The sequence below is a fragment of the Ips typographus genome, linkage group LG7 (assembly GCF_016097725.1).
Source record: "Ips typographus isolate SLU linkage group LG7, UJ_Ityp_2.0, whole genome shotgun sequence".
Taxonomy (NCBI): domain Eukaryota; kingdom Metazoa; phylum Arthropoda; class Insecta; order Coleoptera; family Curculionidae; genus Ips; species Ips typographus.
The window spans coordinates 632,253-650,774 of NC_138428.1; the positions used below are offsets into that span (position 1 = coordinate 632,253).

Consider the following 18,522-nt stretch of genomic DNA (forward strand, 5'->3'; position numbering starts at 1 on the left):
TAGAGCTGAGCGACTCTGCATTCTGTTAGATTTAAAGAAAATAGCAGAGATTTCTATCCTTTTCAATCCAGTTTTTATTACAAATTAAGAAAAACTATGTAGAAGACCAAAATACAAGTAAAAATAAATCACTAAAATGGACTTTTCAACAACGCAACAGAACAATCACAATCTTGGCCAACTTATTATACACACACACATAGACTACGTTTTTTTCTAGTACAAAGTGATCTAACTTGCAAATTGGATCACCCTGTATAAACCAACATACCGAAGGTGAAAACAGCCTCCATACAGTACCACCAATTTTTGACCACCGCACCTCGTGGTCCCTATCACATATCTAAGTTAATGGGTTAATTTAATCAATATTTCGTTTTTTCTTACTTCATCACAGTTTAGAAAAAGGCAACATTTTAATATATGATGGGTGTAAAACACCACATTACACCAATTTAGCTGGAAAAGCACTTAATAGGGAAATACAACAATAAGCGTAAGTTTTCTTATACTAAGCAAATCAAGTCGGTTAACGACGTTTGTCCCCTTGATAAATATTAAATATTAGCGGGACTGAGATAACGAGGTCGAATCCGTCCTCTTCTAGACCCTGTACGAGAGTACTTAGTATACAGGGTGATTCGCGCTGATGGTATATTTAGAAGTATCCAGTAACGACTCAATATTTTTCAGAGAAATTCAAAAATGAGATTAGAAACTTGAAACTTGTTGTTTCGTTTGAAAATTAAAAGTTGGTGTTCCTTCCCACTGATTTGGCAACACCGCTACATTTCAAATTTCCGCAAAAAATACTGAGTCGTTCTCTAGATACTTCTAATATACCATCACCGTGAAACACCCTGTAGATATAGGTATCTTTATCAGACATGTAATACTTATGATATAACAATATTATTATAATAAATTTTTGTGTAGATCACGCTGTTTATAATATAATAAATGTTAATACACACAAATATTTTGGCTAAATTCAATATGACTTACAAACATGTATAGCGTCGTATAGTATATATCAGATATTTTAGATTTTATAGCTACACATAGGTCACAAGTAATATTAAAAATATATTATATATATGATGTATAGTTATTTTGACTGTAAGCTTAATATAATTTAGAATAATAATTAATACTTAAATAGTTTTATAGGGAACAGACATACAAACAGTTTTTCTGGAATGAACTTTCGGACTTAATAATTATTTTGGGAATCGAGTGGACGGCAGCCTAAAACGCTGAGAGTTGCCTCAATTTGTCACATTTGAGGCACCTCAGATATTGCTGCTTTCGATTTTAACATTAGATGTCACTAATTAAAGTCTTATTGCAGTAATACTGATGGTATAGTACGCTGGAGTAGCACCAAAAGAAAAGTATGAAGGAAAACTTAATAATAATCACCAACAAAAACGTTAAGCGCTGGCAGCGTTGCTTCCAAGCGGCAAGCGGCCACCAACCAACCACCACCCAATGTTCCAAATGACATTTGACAGACAAACTAAAATTGTTTAAGTTTTTTATTCAAAACTAACAATTTAAAAGATTTGAAGCATTAATCAAGTTGGGACTACAATAAAAATTAAGTTGACAGTGAAGGTTATCATATTTTCCAGGAGAACTGACTATACTGATATCTTTACTCGGATCGTGCCCTTAAGCGATTTTTTTAGACTTTTATGTAGCTATCTGGGGATCAGGGCCACAACTCTTTAAAATCTGGCTTCTACTTACTTGTTTCAAGACTCTGTACCCGAATGACCTGTTGATGTTGAAAACCCCCCCAAACACTGAATTTCACTAAACTTTAAACACCGAAAACAGCATCAACGCCGCCATATTGATAGTAGTTTTGACATTACCATCCGTCTTCGATTTTGAATATCGATTTCAATCAAATTACCCTAGACGATTAGCCACGTGACATGAATTACGTTAAGAAATCTCACATCTCTCGTTCAATATAAGAAAATCTGTATATCTTTGAAAACTAGAAAGCATTCGTACCTACCATTGAGTAGAATCCTCCTACTTCAAAGTGTTCAACCACTGTTGAGTTAGATCTGGTTTTTTGTAAAGTAAAAAACTGACACGGTTGGGCTTTTTCCTGAATTGCTGTTACAATGTGGCTTGAAAAATGGCAGCAAACAAAAATAACAACTTTTGATTTTAAACCGTAAAATTCATCTAATCCTCAAAAAACACAATTTCCACAATACAAACAAACGCAAACTGTTACCACTATTTCCGCCATATTGGGAATTTTTGACAAGCGCCTGCTAGGCTCTAGTAGGCGGTGACTGGTCACATGAACAACTGCTACCAATAATATTAATATACGTCCGAGTGTGAGACAAAGAAAGAACATACTCCCGATTCCGTAATTGCTCCGGACCGGCGATACAACCATTGAAATGCGCACAGCAACTGGATGTGCATTCAACTAATCCAGTTTTTTCCATACTTTCCTTTTGTGCTACCAGCTCAACTACGCCACATTATACAGAGTGGCTCGAATAAAGCTTAAATTTGTGTTTTATTGGTAACTTGCAAAAACTTTTGTAAAATATTGTGCGTGTGTATTTAAAAAGCTAGAATTAGTATTGTCTAAACGTGTGATCAACCAAAATTATTTTAAAAACTTAATAGAGTGAACTTTCAAATTGTACAGTTTGCTATCATTTTACAGTTATTTCGGTGAAAGTTTTATTGATAGAAATCCTTATTTTTTATATCAAATATATTGCAAGTGGCAGAGATAAAAAGAGACGAGCACCAAAGAAATTACCGTTTTTATTGGTTTATTGGTTGGATTTAAAAGCGTCATCTTTGTAGCTCTTCTATCTCTGTTGTCTCCGCTATTGACTTTAGTGGCAAACTAACGTTTTTTCATGCTACTTCCTAACAGGAACTACAACAAAATGATATGTGCGCCGCGCCATCAGGCTTTCCTGATTTATTGCCAACCTAAAAAAAGTAAACGGAACGATCGCAAACAGCTCTGGTTGATGTCCGAATATAACTTAGTCAGTCTTTGCTTTAGTCAAGTAATATCGTCTGCGCTAATAGTGATCAAAGTAAAGTCAGTTTACATCCATATTATCTTGCACGATGCAACGCAAAAATACCCTGATTAAACTGTTCCTCTCGACCGAAAACTAACAAATTACTGCCAAGATAGACTCGCATATGCACTAAAGATATTAAAGCCATTATTTATACATAAAGTTCCGATTAGACAAAAGCTGAACAAATATACATTACCGCCCCGTACAAGACACTAAATCCACACGCCGTGGACAGTGGTGGAGCGCACCATCGTACCAATATCGCCTCATCATAACTCGTACACTTCCCGGCCCCCGTTTGCTCTCGCTGGCGTGCATCTGCGTTAATCTACGATTTAACCAAAAATTTTGAGCTAATTAACTATCGTACCGTTCAGCGAATCGTTTACTCCTGCCGCCACCTTCGTTCGCCCTTTGGGGGCTGCAGTACATATTGTAGCCGGGGATGATGTGGACTCGGACGTCACCAGATGGTCGCACACCTTCCGCCCTCTGGCGGCGCGAGAACGTCACCGTCGTTTTACAGCAACAATACTGAAAGCAATGTTACTATTCAATAGTTCATAAAATATTGCATTCTATTTCAGAAACTATATTACAACGTACGACTTATCTGTTCTATTAGCCACATTGATCTGCTTTCACCAAAATGTGTCAGTGAACAACCAAAATAACACTTTCAAATTGTCATTGCATATTTGTTGTTTTTATTTTATTAAAACAGAAATAACACAATCACCATATTTTTCAATGTTTTAATGAACCTCTCCTACAGTAGTAGTGCTTGCAAAGTCACTCACTCACTCAACAGAGTTTCTAGGTGAACGAAAAATATGTAAATAAATAAAGTTACAGCTTGTCTACAGCTAAAAAATTAATTTGATTAAAACTAGAACTCACCTGAAAAAGATTTACATAAGCACCTCTAAAATGCCGATTTAAGATGCCGTACAATATGCTATTGATGCAGGATTTGCTGATGGCCAACCAGGCCAGATTATAAAACACCTTGGCGGACACCTTGTTCACGTTGTGAACGCCCAAAATCACCCCAAACGGCACCCAAAACACCAAAAACACCACAAAACTGTACATGTTGGTCAGAGCCAGAGCGCAGTCCCAGCTGAACGTGATTGGCCCCTTGAAGTTCGGCCGAGACTTGAATCTATCCCCAAAAAGGTTAATTTGTTAACGGTTTTACCTTTCCGGCAAACAAACAAACTTTTTGACTTGGTATCCGGTACGGACGTAGCAGACCAAGGCTACGGACAGAGGCAGAAAAACGAAAAGGACGCAAATGGTCGCCTGATATGGAATAAGGCCTAAATCGTTACGGGTGCAGTAGTCAAAAGACAATTCGGGATGAAACTGCATCGCTGATATGCATCCACATATTGTCCAGATACTCAACAGCAAAATTGTGATTTTTCTGAAAGAAAACATAATTTTCCATCTTGTTTCGAAATAGAGTAAAGTGATTGGTCAGTAGTGCAGCTTTTAGCTTGTTCCTGACCTGCAATCACTAACCTTTTGGTAAGCTTATGGTAAACATCGATGGAATAACAGAGTCTAAAGTAATTTTCCCAGGCTACCGCGGCCAATGACAGCACCGTCACCAGAAAACACCAGGCCGCGATAAACCACTGAAATTTGCACACGGCCAGGTTGTCCTTAAGGCCGGCCATTATTACTACCGCCGAGGCCGGAATCACCAGCCCGGTCACCAGCAGATCGGCCAGACCGACGTTCACTAGAAAAGTGTTTCCTGCAAATGCCAACACCGTTAAAATACCGGGAGAGCGTTAATTTTACGATAAAGTGGCTAAATCTAAGCTACGTCTGAATTTGTTCCTGAGGAAAAGGTCGGAAGTAGTGAACAACATAAAACCAATCAGAAACTTCCGACATTTAACTCAACTACGTCACTCACTATGTGCTCTTTTAACGACAATCATAAAGCCGCCTCCATGATACTTAATACAGTGCAGTTTCGTCTATACAATGTTATTACACTGCGATATAATTTATTGATTAAAAGCGGCTTAATGGTTATGTGAAACTATAAAATGGATACAAAATAACCTAATAAATATATCCTACTTATACTTAATAAAATCTAGTAAAGAGACAAATTTAAAACTAGCTACATTCAATGAGCTTAGCCATCTGATTGAGTTCACTACTTGTATAATAGTATAATAGCAGTATAATGACCGCGTTCGTTTTGAAGCTGTGATCTCATCTGACAGTTGGTCAAATGACCACTTTATCAGCAAATCTAACGGGTTCAATATGACAACTGTCAGATCACGTTACGTTTCCGTACAAATTCAAAACGAACGAGGGCAATATTACGTTAGTACAGCTAACTGTCGTATAACAGGCCATGATTAGGAATTCAAACAAAAACTATAAAATTACTTAAAATTGGAAACGGTACTTAGTCGCCCTTAGAGTGTGATGGATTAGCTGCAATGGAAACAGAACGGTTTATTTAACTTCTTTCAAAGTCACAAAAGAATAATATGGCAGTGATGTTTAAATTTAATGGGTGCCACCCAGGATCATAGCTGTCAAAGTGTCTACGCCCTCGTAGACTAGAAATTCATTTTTATTAAACGCCTTTGTTTATTTATGTACACGTGTTATACAGGGTGGTCCAAATTGATTTTAGGATTCTAGGGGGCACTTTTCGACTACACTTTGGAGTTTATTCTTAATGTACTTTCCACTCTTTATCCTACAATCAATTTGATCCTTACGCTTAGCTACGCGGAGATATTCAAAAGATTCTTTGCAGATACAATTGCTGTATTGAAATTAAACAAAAATGAGCATATTTAGATTTAAGTGGAGGCTAGTAAGCCTTCCAGTTGAATTAAACCCACTTGGCTGCTAGCATTTGAAAGAATAATTGGCAATTAATAGTGAAATACGGCGATTGAAAAAAGCAACAGGTAATTTCCGGACTCAAAATGGTCTACTGTCGTTTTCGAGTCCCATTTACACAACCCCGCGAAAACAATGTATATGGAACATACGCGAAAAGGTTGAATCGATAAGAGAGCAATTACAAACGGGGAAGAGCAAACAATGGCTCTAAAAATACTTTAACATAAATTCATAGAGCGCGAGAGGCCCTTAGGGAATCGATACACTCTCCGTGCCATTCTCGTTTTATCGAAATATTTACGATACGCAAAGCTGGTAGAAAAAAGGGGGTTAACTTACCACGTTTTCTAAGGTAGTCCTCGATCATGACGGCGCTCATCATAAAGACGTTGCCGACGCTACCGACGGCCGACATGGACGCCAACAAGATCAAGCGGGCCAATCGGGACCAGTGGTCGTTCAAGGTCACCGGTGACACGTCCTCATCGGTGAGGACATGACTTATGTTCGGTACCATTACAATTCAGTCTGAAATTTATTATTGGTTAAATATAAATCAGTTCTGGTAAATGTGAAAGTAATCCATACAACATCAACCATTAAAAGTCAAGAAAAATAGAAAAAAACTGTGTCACTTGACAGTTATTCATCAGAAAGTCTGATTAATATGACGGGGACAAAGTTTTTCTCAGTCCTTGTATTTATAGAGACACTTCGGTTAATGATATCCGGGCACCTGTTGAGGTTAAACGCTTCCGAACAACCTGTGTGTGGAAAGTTCACTTTATACGGCCGTTAAGCAAAAGGAAAACAAACCGATCGGAAAAAGGGCAAAAGGACACTTTCAGCTCTCAGATAACACCGACATGTTATATCGGTTAGATCTAGATATAGACAATTCAGTTCAGATCGGCGGTGGCGTTGACTCGACGGAAACATCGATTTGCGGGTTGCTAGGGTGACCGGCATTTCACCCCCCTGTATACACTGCCCAACTATTGAAGATGCTCTACCGAAACTACATCATATACCCACGGTTCGCAAAACGCACTGAATTTCAAGTGTTTTTTCCTATTCGGTGTTGGTTTACAGTTAAATGGTGTGCTTAAATATCGGACGCAAAATTATATGGTCTAAAATTAAATCTTAATTGTATTCGTACCGGGGGTTATGAAAATAAACGGTTTTGATGCTCGATTTGACAAAGAAAGATTAAACACTGACTCTGACAATTTCCAAAAACCGGAAAAATGCAAAACAGCTTTACTTACAAATCCCAGTGACACTTATTCGTTGTAAAGTTTAAATATGCAAACGTTTTGAACCACTCTGGTAGCTGCGTAATAAATCACTTTTACTACCTAAACAGTTGTAAAAACTCTGAGTGAAAACATCCGCCAACATTGTTTCCACCACAATTCCAAAGTCTCTTAATTAGCTGATGAATCGTATTAATTAACCCTCAGTTAAACTAACCTGGATAAATATTGGCATTAACTAATAACAATAACATACAACACGCACTACCATAATGGTAATAAAGCAACAGCCGGAAAGATGGACGATAATAATCCTGTATAACCTCGAGTGTAATGGTTATCGGGGAAAGTTCCGGCCCGGAGCAGAAAAAAAAACCACCCGGAAACCGAACAGACCCGGAGCGAACTGAGCGAACGGGTCTCCAGAATAGTCCGGGGGCGGAGCGAGGGCGTCGCGCACCAAACGAGCCCTTAAGGGAGCGCCCTACTCCTAACTGTTAAGTTTAACCGCTCCTTGTAAATGGATACAGGTGAAGCATCCTTAAGAAATCCATTTGATTGTTTTTTTTTATTTTAAGAAGGAAATTTGAATTTCAATGTTGTTGTTTGTTTGGAAAAGCGCCCCAGAAACGTATAGGCCTCCTGTATGGGCCCGTCACGTCCCGGTTGTTCGTAGCTACAGCAGTCCAGTCGACTTTATAAAGCCAACCAGTGATTGTCCCAGGAATGTTGTCCCCGTCACCGTCCTTAAGTTCTCTCTGCTTAGTTCCAGCAGGGTATTTCGTATTTTTGACTGAGGGGCCACTGATGAGTTCTTTGGCCTGCCTCATACCTACGGCGGAGTCCCAGCGTTCTTAAAACAGCTGCTGGGCTAAAGATTTTAGCGACTGGATCACCCTGCTATTGGCGATCCCCAACCTGTACCAACAGGCACTTTCTGAGTGCCCAGTTTTGCCGCCTCTTCATTTTCCGGAATAGCAGCATGTCCCGGAACCCACACATGTCGTTCTTTTGGGCCAGCTTTTGTGCACTCCAGAACCAATTTGGAGTGCACTACCTCAGCACTGATTGCCATGATGGCAGCTCGGCTCTCAGAACAAATGTTAATTGTGTCTTCCTGTCGCGGGCCCAAAAGTAGTTCTAGGCCACAATACAGGATCGCAAACACCTCAGCCTGGAATACAGGAGCGTGTGTACCCAATAAAGTGCTTTGTATTTCAATGTACTGTGATTTACATAAATACTGCGCATGCGGACATAAAATTTCTTGGCAAACCTGTAAGCTAAGAACGACAGTCTAAAATAGGGATGTGTCCATGATTGATCTGAACTTAAAAAGTATCCATCACAGTTTATCACATGACTTTCAGATTTAAATTGATTAGAAACTAGAAATTTATACATAATGATGTTAGAAGCCATGTTGTACTCTAATAACAATAACAAAGTTGGCACTTACCATTCTGCTATAGTGGGCAACTTCTTCTTTTGACAGAAAATTTTTTCGTATTTTTTATTAGTCTGTAGGGGTTTGACATGTCATCCTAAAAATATTTTGGCATTAACAATTTGAAATGTTTTAGATATTTTCTCTTGTTAAGAAGGTAATAAGCAAACTCAAATTTAAACATTAATAAACAACTTTTATTTAAAAACTATCACTCAATCAAGCAAAGTCATACACGCAACACCTGTACAAGACTAGAACCAAACAAACCATACGCCCGCTCTTTTAATTAGTTTTTTCGTAGCTGGGATTGTCCAAGCCGTCGATAGAGGGCGTCTTAGTGTCCGTACTCAGCTCAGTCTCGTTGGCTAAGGCAAAGCTACTGTCCTCGTCTGTTACGTACTCGTACCGCGTGGCCAGCCACATGAATAGGAAAATGTCCAGGACCATCAAACCAGTATAGAGGAAGAAGTCGTTGGACTGTAAAGAGGTTAGGTTATGTTAGGTTAGGTCAGCAAACTTGAAGAAGAGAGATTACAGAGATAAAGTCCTGGTCAGTAAAGAAGAATGTTTATATTGACGTCATTTCTCTAGAACCTCCCTTCATCAACACTACACCCATCAACCAAGTGCTTTAAAACCACAACCAACAAATAACCGACCTGCAGCTCAAAAAGTTCCATTAATTCGATGAGGACGATCAGCAAGTTGCCGATGGCGGTAGTGAGCAACCAACACGCCTGGACAACGGACTTCATCGAAATCGGGGCTTGAGAATAGGCAAACTCTAATCCCGTGATGGAAAACATAATCTCTGCCGCCGTGATTACGACGTACTGGATCAGCAACCACAACATGTGAACGCTGTTTGGATCGGTGACAGTGATTTGATCCACTTCCTTAGTACCCTGGAAATGTCTTATTTCAAATGATGATAATATTGTAAACCCATAAATAGTCATGTTTACTCAAGGTCGTGTCACGTTTATACTTTTAAATGGAAAATGACACTTACAGCATTAATAATCACTGTGTAGGTGCCGCCCATTTTAAACTCCAGAATCTCGTCATACCCGTCCACTGTAAACTCTCCCACGTACTCCAGTTTGTGTAAACTGTCATCTCCGGCATCCACACTCAGCATTTTCGACGTCTTCTTCACGTAAGTGTAATTCACCGCAGACCCGTCGCTCACCAGCGTCCTGACCTGCGGATAACCGTCGTCGCTTTTGGCCACGTCATCCGTAAAACTGTACGTTATGTTGTCGTGCTCGGTTAGATACACCCCGTAAGCAGTTGCGTCTTTAATGTTCAACGTGTAGGACTCACTTGATTCAGAACACGTTCCAGTAAAAGTAAACTCCAACTAAAATAAACAACAGTGATTTTAGAGTGGGCAATTTGCTGCTGCTCCAGCGCTAACCGTTAGTTCACCTTCGGGAACGCTGATGTTTTTGTACTCGTAGTATCTGTTAATCACACCACCAGGTACAGTGTCATTGGTGGTAACAAACCTGAAAGTTTTGAATTAATACGAGTTTCAAACTAAAATAAATCAATTCTTACGTGTAGTTGCAACTGGTAGTGTCGTAGATACGAATCTGGGCAACACCAGTACCTGGTTCTTCAGGGTAAGTATTTTCCAAAGCGAGAGATACGCAGGCCGAAATAGCAAAGGCCACAGCGGCCAAAAACCCACCGCAAACCATTCTCTGTAGGGGGGTGGTTAGTAGACGACATTTGTGGAAAAACGGGTATACTCCGTACGTGAACAGTGGAATGAAGGCCAGAATTAATAAAGGATTGATCACCTTAAAAAAATACAATATATTATAGTACTAAAGTAACAGTAGCATGGTGTTTTAGTCGTCTAAGTCAGAAAAAAGTAAATAAACCTATTAAATTGATAATTATTGAGCGGCTTATATTGCATGTTTACAGCAAAACTATTTGCGGTAAACTCAATCATCAAAGCCGTTAAACGCAATAGCTTTATAAGATAATTGATTAAGAAAACAGAGCCATTTTCCCTCATTAGAAGTGAATACAATTTTATTTTTAAATTTGTAAAATTTTATTATAATGATACCGAGTGTCTTACCTGCATTTGATCGGGTAGAATGGTGTAAAACCCGAGATTGCCGTCCATCCGAACAGCTTGGAAGGTCCATCCGGACCCTTGTTGGTCGTAGAGGGCCCAGAAGACCGGAATTGGGATGTAGATGACCAAAACTTTGAGCAAAGCCTTAATATCGTTGACTAGTTTAGAGCCATATTTTTGCTCCGACCGATCCAACCAATGGTCAACTTTACCTTCACTTTTGCGGTTGGTAGCTGCGAACTGTAAAGAAAAAAAACAAATTAACAAACCTGTAAGTTTGTAGACAAAATGTACCACCTACCCACATGCAGCTGACCACATTAACAAACACATTTCCCTTTGGTTTCTTGATTCGGTACAAGGGACGACCAAAAACGAAAATAACTGAAAAAAAAGTTACACATTACGATTCCGTCCGGTGTCAAGTGAACAATAACGCCACATTCGATTATTATCCGTCACAACGAGCAGAACAAACTTTGACAGTTATCACGTGACCACCTATTTAAAATATACTATGAAACAACGTGTCTGCTTGCTTTAGTTAAGAATAACAGAAGTCTTAACAAGAAAAGAATAACTTACATATGGATATAACCATCAAGATACCCGGAACACCAAAAGCGAGCGGGTAGCAACTGCTATTACCAAAACAGTTGACGTCGTTGCGCAGAATCGGTGTCAGGAACGTAGACAGCAAACTTCCAGCGTTGATGGAAAAGTAGAACAACGAAAAAAACATAGCCAATTGAAGTTCTTGCTGAAACCATCAATTTTATATAAATACAATCAGATTCTTTGTACCGTTTTACTTACTTGAGGCAACACGAACTGATCACCTCCAAAAGCGGCAACGCAAGGTTTGATACCGCCAGTACCAATGGCGATCAACAAGAGGGCCACCATCGAAAACGCCTTTTGGGGAATCGATAATGGATCGATAGCGGTCAGGGACAGCAAAATACTGCCCGAGGCGTAGACGATGGACAGGAAGAAGATGGTGCGGAACTTGCCCAGGTAGCTGTCGGACAAGATGGCACCGAACACCGGGAAAAAGTAGACGAACATCGTGAACGCATGGTAGAGCACTTTTGCGGAACTTTCCGAGTATTTGAGGATTTCAGTGAGATACAGGATGAGAATTGCTGAAATAAAGTGTTGTTTGTTAAACAGCGCGCAGTGTTTTAATAATGTAAACTGTCAACTAAGAAATTGACAACGTGGAAAGTGACAGTTGATTAAATGATTAGATGAGTGAATACTAGAAAAATCAAAACCAACTTCCTAGAAAACCAAACTAAACTAAAGTTTAGCGAAAAAGTACGTAAACTTCAACTTATTACAAGTATATGAATAATTTTGTGAGGGACACATGAACTGGAAATTGCTGTATTATCATTTAAGATTGAGCATAACTGTCAACTGTCAGAATGTTACATCAATGAACTCGCGCCACTGATATACTGGAAGCGAACAATGTGACAGGTGACTAGATATAAAATTGATAATAGCCGTCTTCTTTCAAAAGTCACGTGACCTTTACCTTATATTATAATTATGATGTCATGTGATTTTTAGATCAGAACGTGAATGAAATACGTCAGGAATCCCCATTTCACAAAAAAATGTATGGAACTATTTTTGTTTACCTTGGAAATGATAACAGATAGAAAAGGTGCACAAAGCAATATTTTCCAAGTATACTATTGCAAAAGGTTGTCATATTAAACCCAGGGACTGTATAATAAGATTCTGGTACGACACAGCTGAATTATCATTGACCAATTGTGACGGAACAAAGCATAAAAAGAATCTTGTTGACAATAATTGCACTGGGCCATAACAAATTCACATCACACCACTTTAACCTTAATTGTAAGCCGTAACGCGTAGGTGAAGGCCATAAAACCACTTTACTGTTAACCAGATGGTTATCTGGACATGCCAACCTTTGATTTGAGGGTAAAAATTTTAGGGCACTTACTTCGCATTCCATAGTAGCAGAATCGTTCGCAGAACTCATTGCTGACGATGAAGAAGACCGATTTTGGGTAAGGGAGTTTCTGCAACAAACATTTTCTATAAATTAAACAGAAGTAACATTAGTAACTAAATAATTATGGAAAAACCAACCTATCATTGTATAGTAAATCACCATAAATGACGTTATACGCATATTAATTATGTTTCTACTTTATACGCTTAATCTTTCAGTTAAGTGGTTAGTTGGTTAACAAAGAGAATATGAAGGTATACCTTATCATAATTAGTCATACAACTATACAAAATTGAAGTGATTTTTTGGAAACCAAGCAAAAGAAACGAGAACTCAGTACAGTGTTTACAATTAAAATCATTTGACTAAATATTTAATCTAATTTAAAGCTAACCAGACCTGGGAATAATCATTTTAATGTTTCCTAAAAGTATTTGTTGATGAAAAGTTGACTTGGGATTCACTGATGGTTACCAGTGGCTGCTAAGATATTTTTGACAGAATTTTAGGTTTAGTGAATGTCAAAATGGCGCTTAGTTTTGACATCTTTGAATCAAACAGTTACTTTCTCTACCATCTGCAGAAACTATCTACCTTACCATTTTCTCTAAAGCGCAAAAACCTTGCTGTGGATACAATTCCTTAAGTTGGCCTACTAGCTCACCTTGACTTGTTTCTCCTTGTCAACTGTCATGTTTAAGCCCTAAAGAACACATAAACACCAACTGTTATGCAAATAAAACTAAGAAAGTGACAATATCACTCTACTTTGCGCATGATTCCCGCACACTAAAGTCGGTATAAAAGTATGTTGCCGCTGCTGGTGTGTCTGTTCGACTGTGTAAAGTGAAACTTGTCCAGCCCCACTACTTCATATTTATATATTTAACGAATTTAATTGTTATTGACGTGTGTTACCACCGCGCATTTACCTCTAAGTTGGCTTCTTGGTCCTGAAGACTGTCCGCGTCCACTGGTTTCGCGACGGTTCTTTCTGGAGGTTGTTTGTCGCCATCTGCGGTCGGTTGTGCGCCGCTATTTTCATCATTTACTACAACAAAAATGGAAATGTTGCAGAGAAAAGTTAAAAAAGAAATCTATAAAAGTGTTAGTCATAGTTGTGAGAGAGTTGGAGGGAAGTTCCTTTATATGCAGATATTAAAAGCATAATATTTTCTCTTATCAAGAAAATGGAATAAATTTCTGAATGATTCAACTGATTATGACTGTTATGTTGTGGTATTTCCCTTATGGTGACCGCAACGTTAGTATACTAAGGTGCAAACCAAAGTGAATGACGGTTACGTGATCAACTGCCACCATGTATTTATGTCACACCTAAATCAAATAAACACGTTTTCTTGTGATAAAAATAGACGATTTTGATCCATAATAACATGATATTGTTTTTTGCTAAGAAAACGACAATTTTCATTAAATATTTGGGAAACAGTGCTAAGTTAAATTAATGACTAGACAAAGATGGCAACCAACTTCACAAGTGACATTTTGTCCATCCCTGAAATATGATTTGTTGCCATCTGGTCGGGCATTCAAATGCAAATCAAAATCACGTGATCACTGGTTTGTGTTTTCATTGGTCAAATAAGGGTTTGAGAAAGCTCTAAGAATGTTATTTCAATAAGTTAGAATTCTAATATCAAAAGATAGTTCAAAATACAATAAATTAGATTTTTCTAGAAATGCTTATTGGAAATATCAATCCAATTTTAAATTCAGTCAGGGACTTCATTACAACTTGAGGAAATTAGTCTAATAATAATTATTATTGTTTATAGTAATATTAAATATATCAGATATATCAGATCAAGGAAAAGTTCAAGTGAATAATTAATCAAAATCTTGGTTTTCTGTGTTTTATTAGAGTTATACAGGATGGTGAGATTAAATACAATTTTTGTTTTATTATTTTAACATTTGCCAGTTTTACAATGACCAACTATTTATCGTCCAGTTATTTGACTAAAACTTTAAAACATCTCTTTTTACTGTAATAATTATATTTATAGTAACTATTATGTAACTGAAAAACCTGTTTGACAGTAAAAAAATCAACATGTATAAATCCATTTTGCAGACTTGTCATTTGCATATTTAGGTCGAGCGACAGATTAGTTTAAATAAATCGCAATTACTTTTCTTCAAGCGAAAAAACTCGGTCAATGACAATACAATATCGTCCGCCTTTTATTAATATTTTGCCAAATTCGATTAATAGGCTGTTAACCTAAAAAAAAAGATTTCAATTCGCAAATTTAGCGTCGCACACATGGCACAACCGTTCTGTAATATAGTTTTTACGATCTGATAAAGGAAACAATGTATAATTGTAATACCCATAATAAACCCTCCAGATTTTTCGCTAGTCATTTTCGTAATTTAATAATAAAAGTGATAAGAGCCGACGCAAAAAAATGAACATACAATGAGTGCACACACAAGCCAATTATTTGTCTTACTACTTGTAATAAGAAAAAACTGGGTTGTAGAGCCAAGACAGTTTAAGTCACTTATGTTTAGACGGTACAATAAGTAGGTAAACAAATGTGAAACGCACCCATAATTAATTGAGATTGAGAAATAATTATTAACACTCTACAATCTAATCAATAACAATCAATAGTCAAATGTATGTCATGTGGATTATAATTTTGAGATTGTTTAGACTGTTTAGAGCAACCATGATTGAAGACAAAACTGCTAACTGTTCTACAAGAAATCAGTAGATAATTCTAGATGACAGTTCCACCTTGAAATGGCCACAATTTCTCACCCATGCTTAGTTCAAGAGAAATATGGGGACCACCCTGTAATGTACGATATTGAAACTATATTAGATTGATAGTAATGAACAAGTTGGGATTGCAATATAAACAAATTTCATAGGTTAGTACTTAATAAAATGAAGCAGGATTTTGCGATTATAGAGAAATATTTATTGCGTAGATTAAATTGATACTGTTATACCAAAACGTAATAAAAAATCATAAATTCACCTGAGAATATTGGCGTGATTGGAATTTAAATCTTGTGAGTTAGAAAAGCATCAATAAATTAACATTTTAATCCGGATTTTAGGTATTAAACCACTGATTTTGCACTATGGATGTTAAAGTTACAGGTAATTTATTTATCAAGGTGAGTTATGACATTGACCCACATTCTTACAAAATCTATAGAAAACCATTTATTATAGTCCTCTTATAGTTGTGTGAAAAGGTAAACAACATTATCGCACTTAAAATCATAAAACTATCTCAAAGGAAGTGTCAAGTGGCCAACTATTTCAAAATCACGTTTTTCTTTTTGGGTGAATTTTTGTTGTAGAAACTTACCTTCCTTGGCCATTTTCTTGGTTTCACTAAAGCACCGAAAAAACTATACCTACACCCCTACCAGTACTGATCAAAGTGAGACTAGCAAACAAAAGGAAAGTCTGTTATCGTATTGAACCGATTTGTTTTATATCAAAGATCGAAACTTTAAATCTAATCTAACCCATTGTTAAGAACTGTTACTTAAAGCGGATTGATAAGGTTGCGTGGGGGGCTTTTAGCGGCTCTACTCTGTATCGAATTTCTTATCAAACTTATAAGCGGTGTGGCGTTTGAAGAAAAGTGATTTACTAATTAAAGTTTCACCGGTAATTGGTAAATGGAAATACACAAAATGCGAATCATAAAGTAATTAATTACGAGGTAATCGTGGAGTGTCATAAACGCTTACGAACAGATTTAAGTGCTGCAAAATGAAAAATTTTCATTGAAGGTAATAAAGCTCTTTCAGCATTGAAGCTTAATCTAGCAAAATCCAGTTTATCGATCAAACAATTTTGTAACACAGGTCAATAACGCCGTTTTTTATATCAGTAAACAATTAAATTGGTTTTAATTTTCATCACTAGTTTATACTTATGTCGCATTGTTTTTGTAAAATTATTAAAGAATTACATTTGAAATATACAAAAAAGGTCTGTCAATATATTTTCTAGGTATGCCTTAATTTCGATTTTTTATACTTACTGTCTTTCTTCAATTTTGATCAAACAAAATTTCTTAACATCATGATTAAAGCTAATTAGTATTTTGAGTAATAGATGGCGCTGTACTTCAAGTTGTGTTCTATGGACGACAATCACCAATCACATCCCTGTTACTCGTAATTATGCAACCAGTTATTCCTCTCTGTGACATTTGAATAAATATTTACTGACTCCTACAGTAAATTCACTTTTGCATTTAGTTCTACTTCCCAGTTAGTTATTATCCAATTACCTAATTAAGGTCTTATTTCTACCCTTACTCCTCCTACAAAAAATGTAAGACTCCTCTAATAAGACAAACTGCTTTTCAAAATAATTACCAAGCAACCTTATTGTCTTTAATAATAATTATAAGGGCATGCTAACTGACCAATTTGAAATTCCTGAATACATGTATTAAATTGAACTTACATGCACAACATTGAGGATCACTGATTGCGCGATAAGTCACATGGTTCTTGAGTCCCTCAATCAATCTCTGTCTCTCCATACAACCGTGAAAAGAATGAGAAGCAAACCCTGCTACTACCAAATTTTGAGATTTGTTCAGCCTGGGTATACACTATAATTCATGGTCCTATTTTGTGTGTGAAGGATTCGGTGGTAATCCCAGCCCAAACTAGGGCTTTATACAAACGATTGGGCATTTTTAACTAATATGATATGTATAATTAAAACCTTACTCTTCAACTTAAGTTGTCTTTTCACCTGCAGTTTTCCCTACATTTCACTTACGAAGTTATTGCAGAATTCTGACGTTGTTGGAGCTATGTGTTCAATAATACCAACAGGTGGCGCTAATTTCAAATTTCATTTCAGTAATAGTGATTAGTGAAGCGATCAACAAAAAAATTGAAAGAACGGGGGGGGGGGGGGGGGTACTAAACGTTATAGATGTAACAACAACCCCACTATCTTATATTTTTATTAAACCTGCTTTTTGAATCCCCCATTAATTAAAAAATAACCATTTGGTGGTATTTTCCAGAAGTCATTAAGGCATTTTTTTTTCCCGTGGCGGTTACGTCATCATTTGCCTTTCTTGTCTATTACATGCGTTCCGAGCGCGATAGAATTTTGACGTCATATCATCGACCGCCATGCAGTGTTGCCAACCGTAGCGGAATTCCGCTACTGTAGCGGATTTTCGATCTATGTAGCGGCGTAGCGGCGGAATTAACATATTGTAGCTTAAGTAGCGGAAATTTAAATATATTCAGACAGTAAAAATAAAGCAGTGGTATGTATACAGTTAAAGGTAAATCTGCAGTTTTACCAAAAAAGTTTTACCAAGTTTATTCAAGCCAGTGGTTCTCAATCAAAGAAACATGGATATAGAGTAAAGGCGGTGTATTTAGCAGTATTATAAAAAGGAAGGACTCTCTCTGGTAGAGGTACCTATTAATGAGCTGCTAATACTAAATAGCTTATGTTTCAGGTAGGTGCCTTTCTGGAGTTTGCTTATCATGCTTTGAAAGGGTCCCATTATCAGCTGCTGCTGTAAAAGACTCTGATTGAACAAAAGGTGTTTGAAGCAATGGTTATAATGGTGTTGTCAAAATCCATATGCAGAGTGTTGAAAAAACATATTTCAGGTAACATTAGAAAGATATACCTAACCTAACTATGTTACTTAATATGTAAATTTGATCAAATGCCATTATTTTACAGAATTAGC

The 18,522-nt window shown here is 37.1% G+C and overlaps 2 protein-coding genes across 6 annotated transcripts; both read right to left on the reverse strand.

The window, feature by feature from the left end:
• Nucleotides 1-50: 50 nt before the first annotated feature.
• Nucleotides 51-8,726, reverse strand: LOC145731856 (melatonin receptor type 1B-like). 3 transcript variants are annotated; one of them, XR_014178893.1, is made up of 8 exons: nucleotides 6,567-7,367; nucleotides 6,318-6,506; nucleotides 4,614-4,851; nucleotides 4,309-4,515; nucleotides 3,987-4,251; nucleotides 3,457-3,620; nucleotides 3,283-3,404; nucleotides 51-2,985 (listed from the first exon to the last, which is right to left on the reverse strand). XR_014178893.1 is itself a non-coding variant. In XM_081983849.1 (7 exons), exons 2-7 carry the CDS (start codon nucleotides 6,493-6,495, stop codon nucleotides 3,356-3,358), a joined length of 1,101 nt encoding a protein of 366 aa, XP_081839975.1. In that variant the 5' UTR covers nucleotides 6,496-6,506; nucleotides 7,455-8,726; the 3' UTR covers nucleotides 51-3,355. The 3 variants fall into 3 exon arrangements, 2 of the variants coding, with proteins under 2 accessions (XP_081839975.1, XP_081839974.1); XM_081983849.1 differs by lacking the exon at nucleotides 6,567-7,367 and adding an exon at nucleotides 7,455-8,726 and having other exon boundaries at nucleotides 51-3,404; XM_081983848.1 differs by having other exon boundaries at nucleotides 51-3,404; nucleotides 6,567-7,364.
• Nucleotides 8,727-8,859: 133 nt separating this feature from the next.
• On the reverse strand, nucleotides 8,860-17,440 carry LOC145731852 (peptide transporter family 1-like). 3 transcript variants are annotated; one of them, XM_081983840.1, is made up of 12 exons: nucleotides 17,256-17,440; nucleotides 13,714-13,832; nucleotides 12,770-12,848; nucleotides 11,602-11,930; nucleotides 11,371-11,545; nucleotides 11,087-11,169; nucleotides 10,786-11,025; nucleotides 10,251-10,495; nucleotides 10,108-10,198; nucleotides 9,700-10,050; nucleotides 9,347-9,592; nucleotides 8,860-9,164 (listed from the first exon to the last, which is right to left on the reverse strand). In XM_081983840.1, the coding sequence occupies exons 1-12, from the start codon at nucleotides 17,332-17,334 to the stop codon at nucleotides 8,970-8,972; spliced, it is 2,232 nt and encodes a 743-aa protein (XP_081839966.1). In that variant the 5' UTR covers nucleotides 17,335-17,440; the 3' UTR covers nucleotides 8,860-8,969. The 3 variants fall into 3 exon arrangements, with proteins under 3 accessions (XP_081839966.1, XP_081839967.1, XP_081839968.1); XM_081983841.1 differs by lacking the exon at nucleotides 17,256-17,440 and adding an exon at nucleotides 16,138-16,297; XM_081983842.1 differs by lacking the exons at nucleotides 13,714-13,832; nucleotides 17,256-17,440 and adding an exon at nucleotides 13,446-13,616.
• Between the last annotated feature and the right edge of the window lie 1,082 nt (nucleotides 17,441-18,522).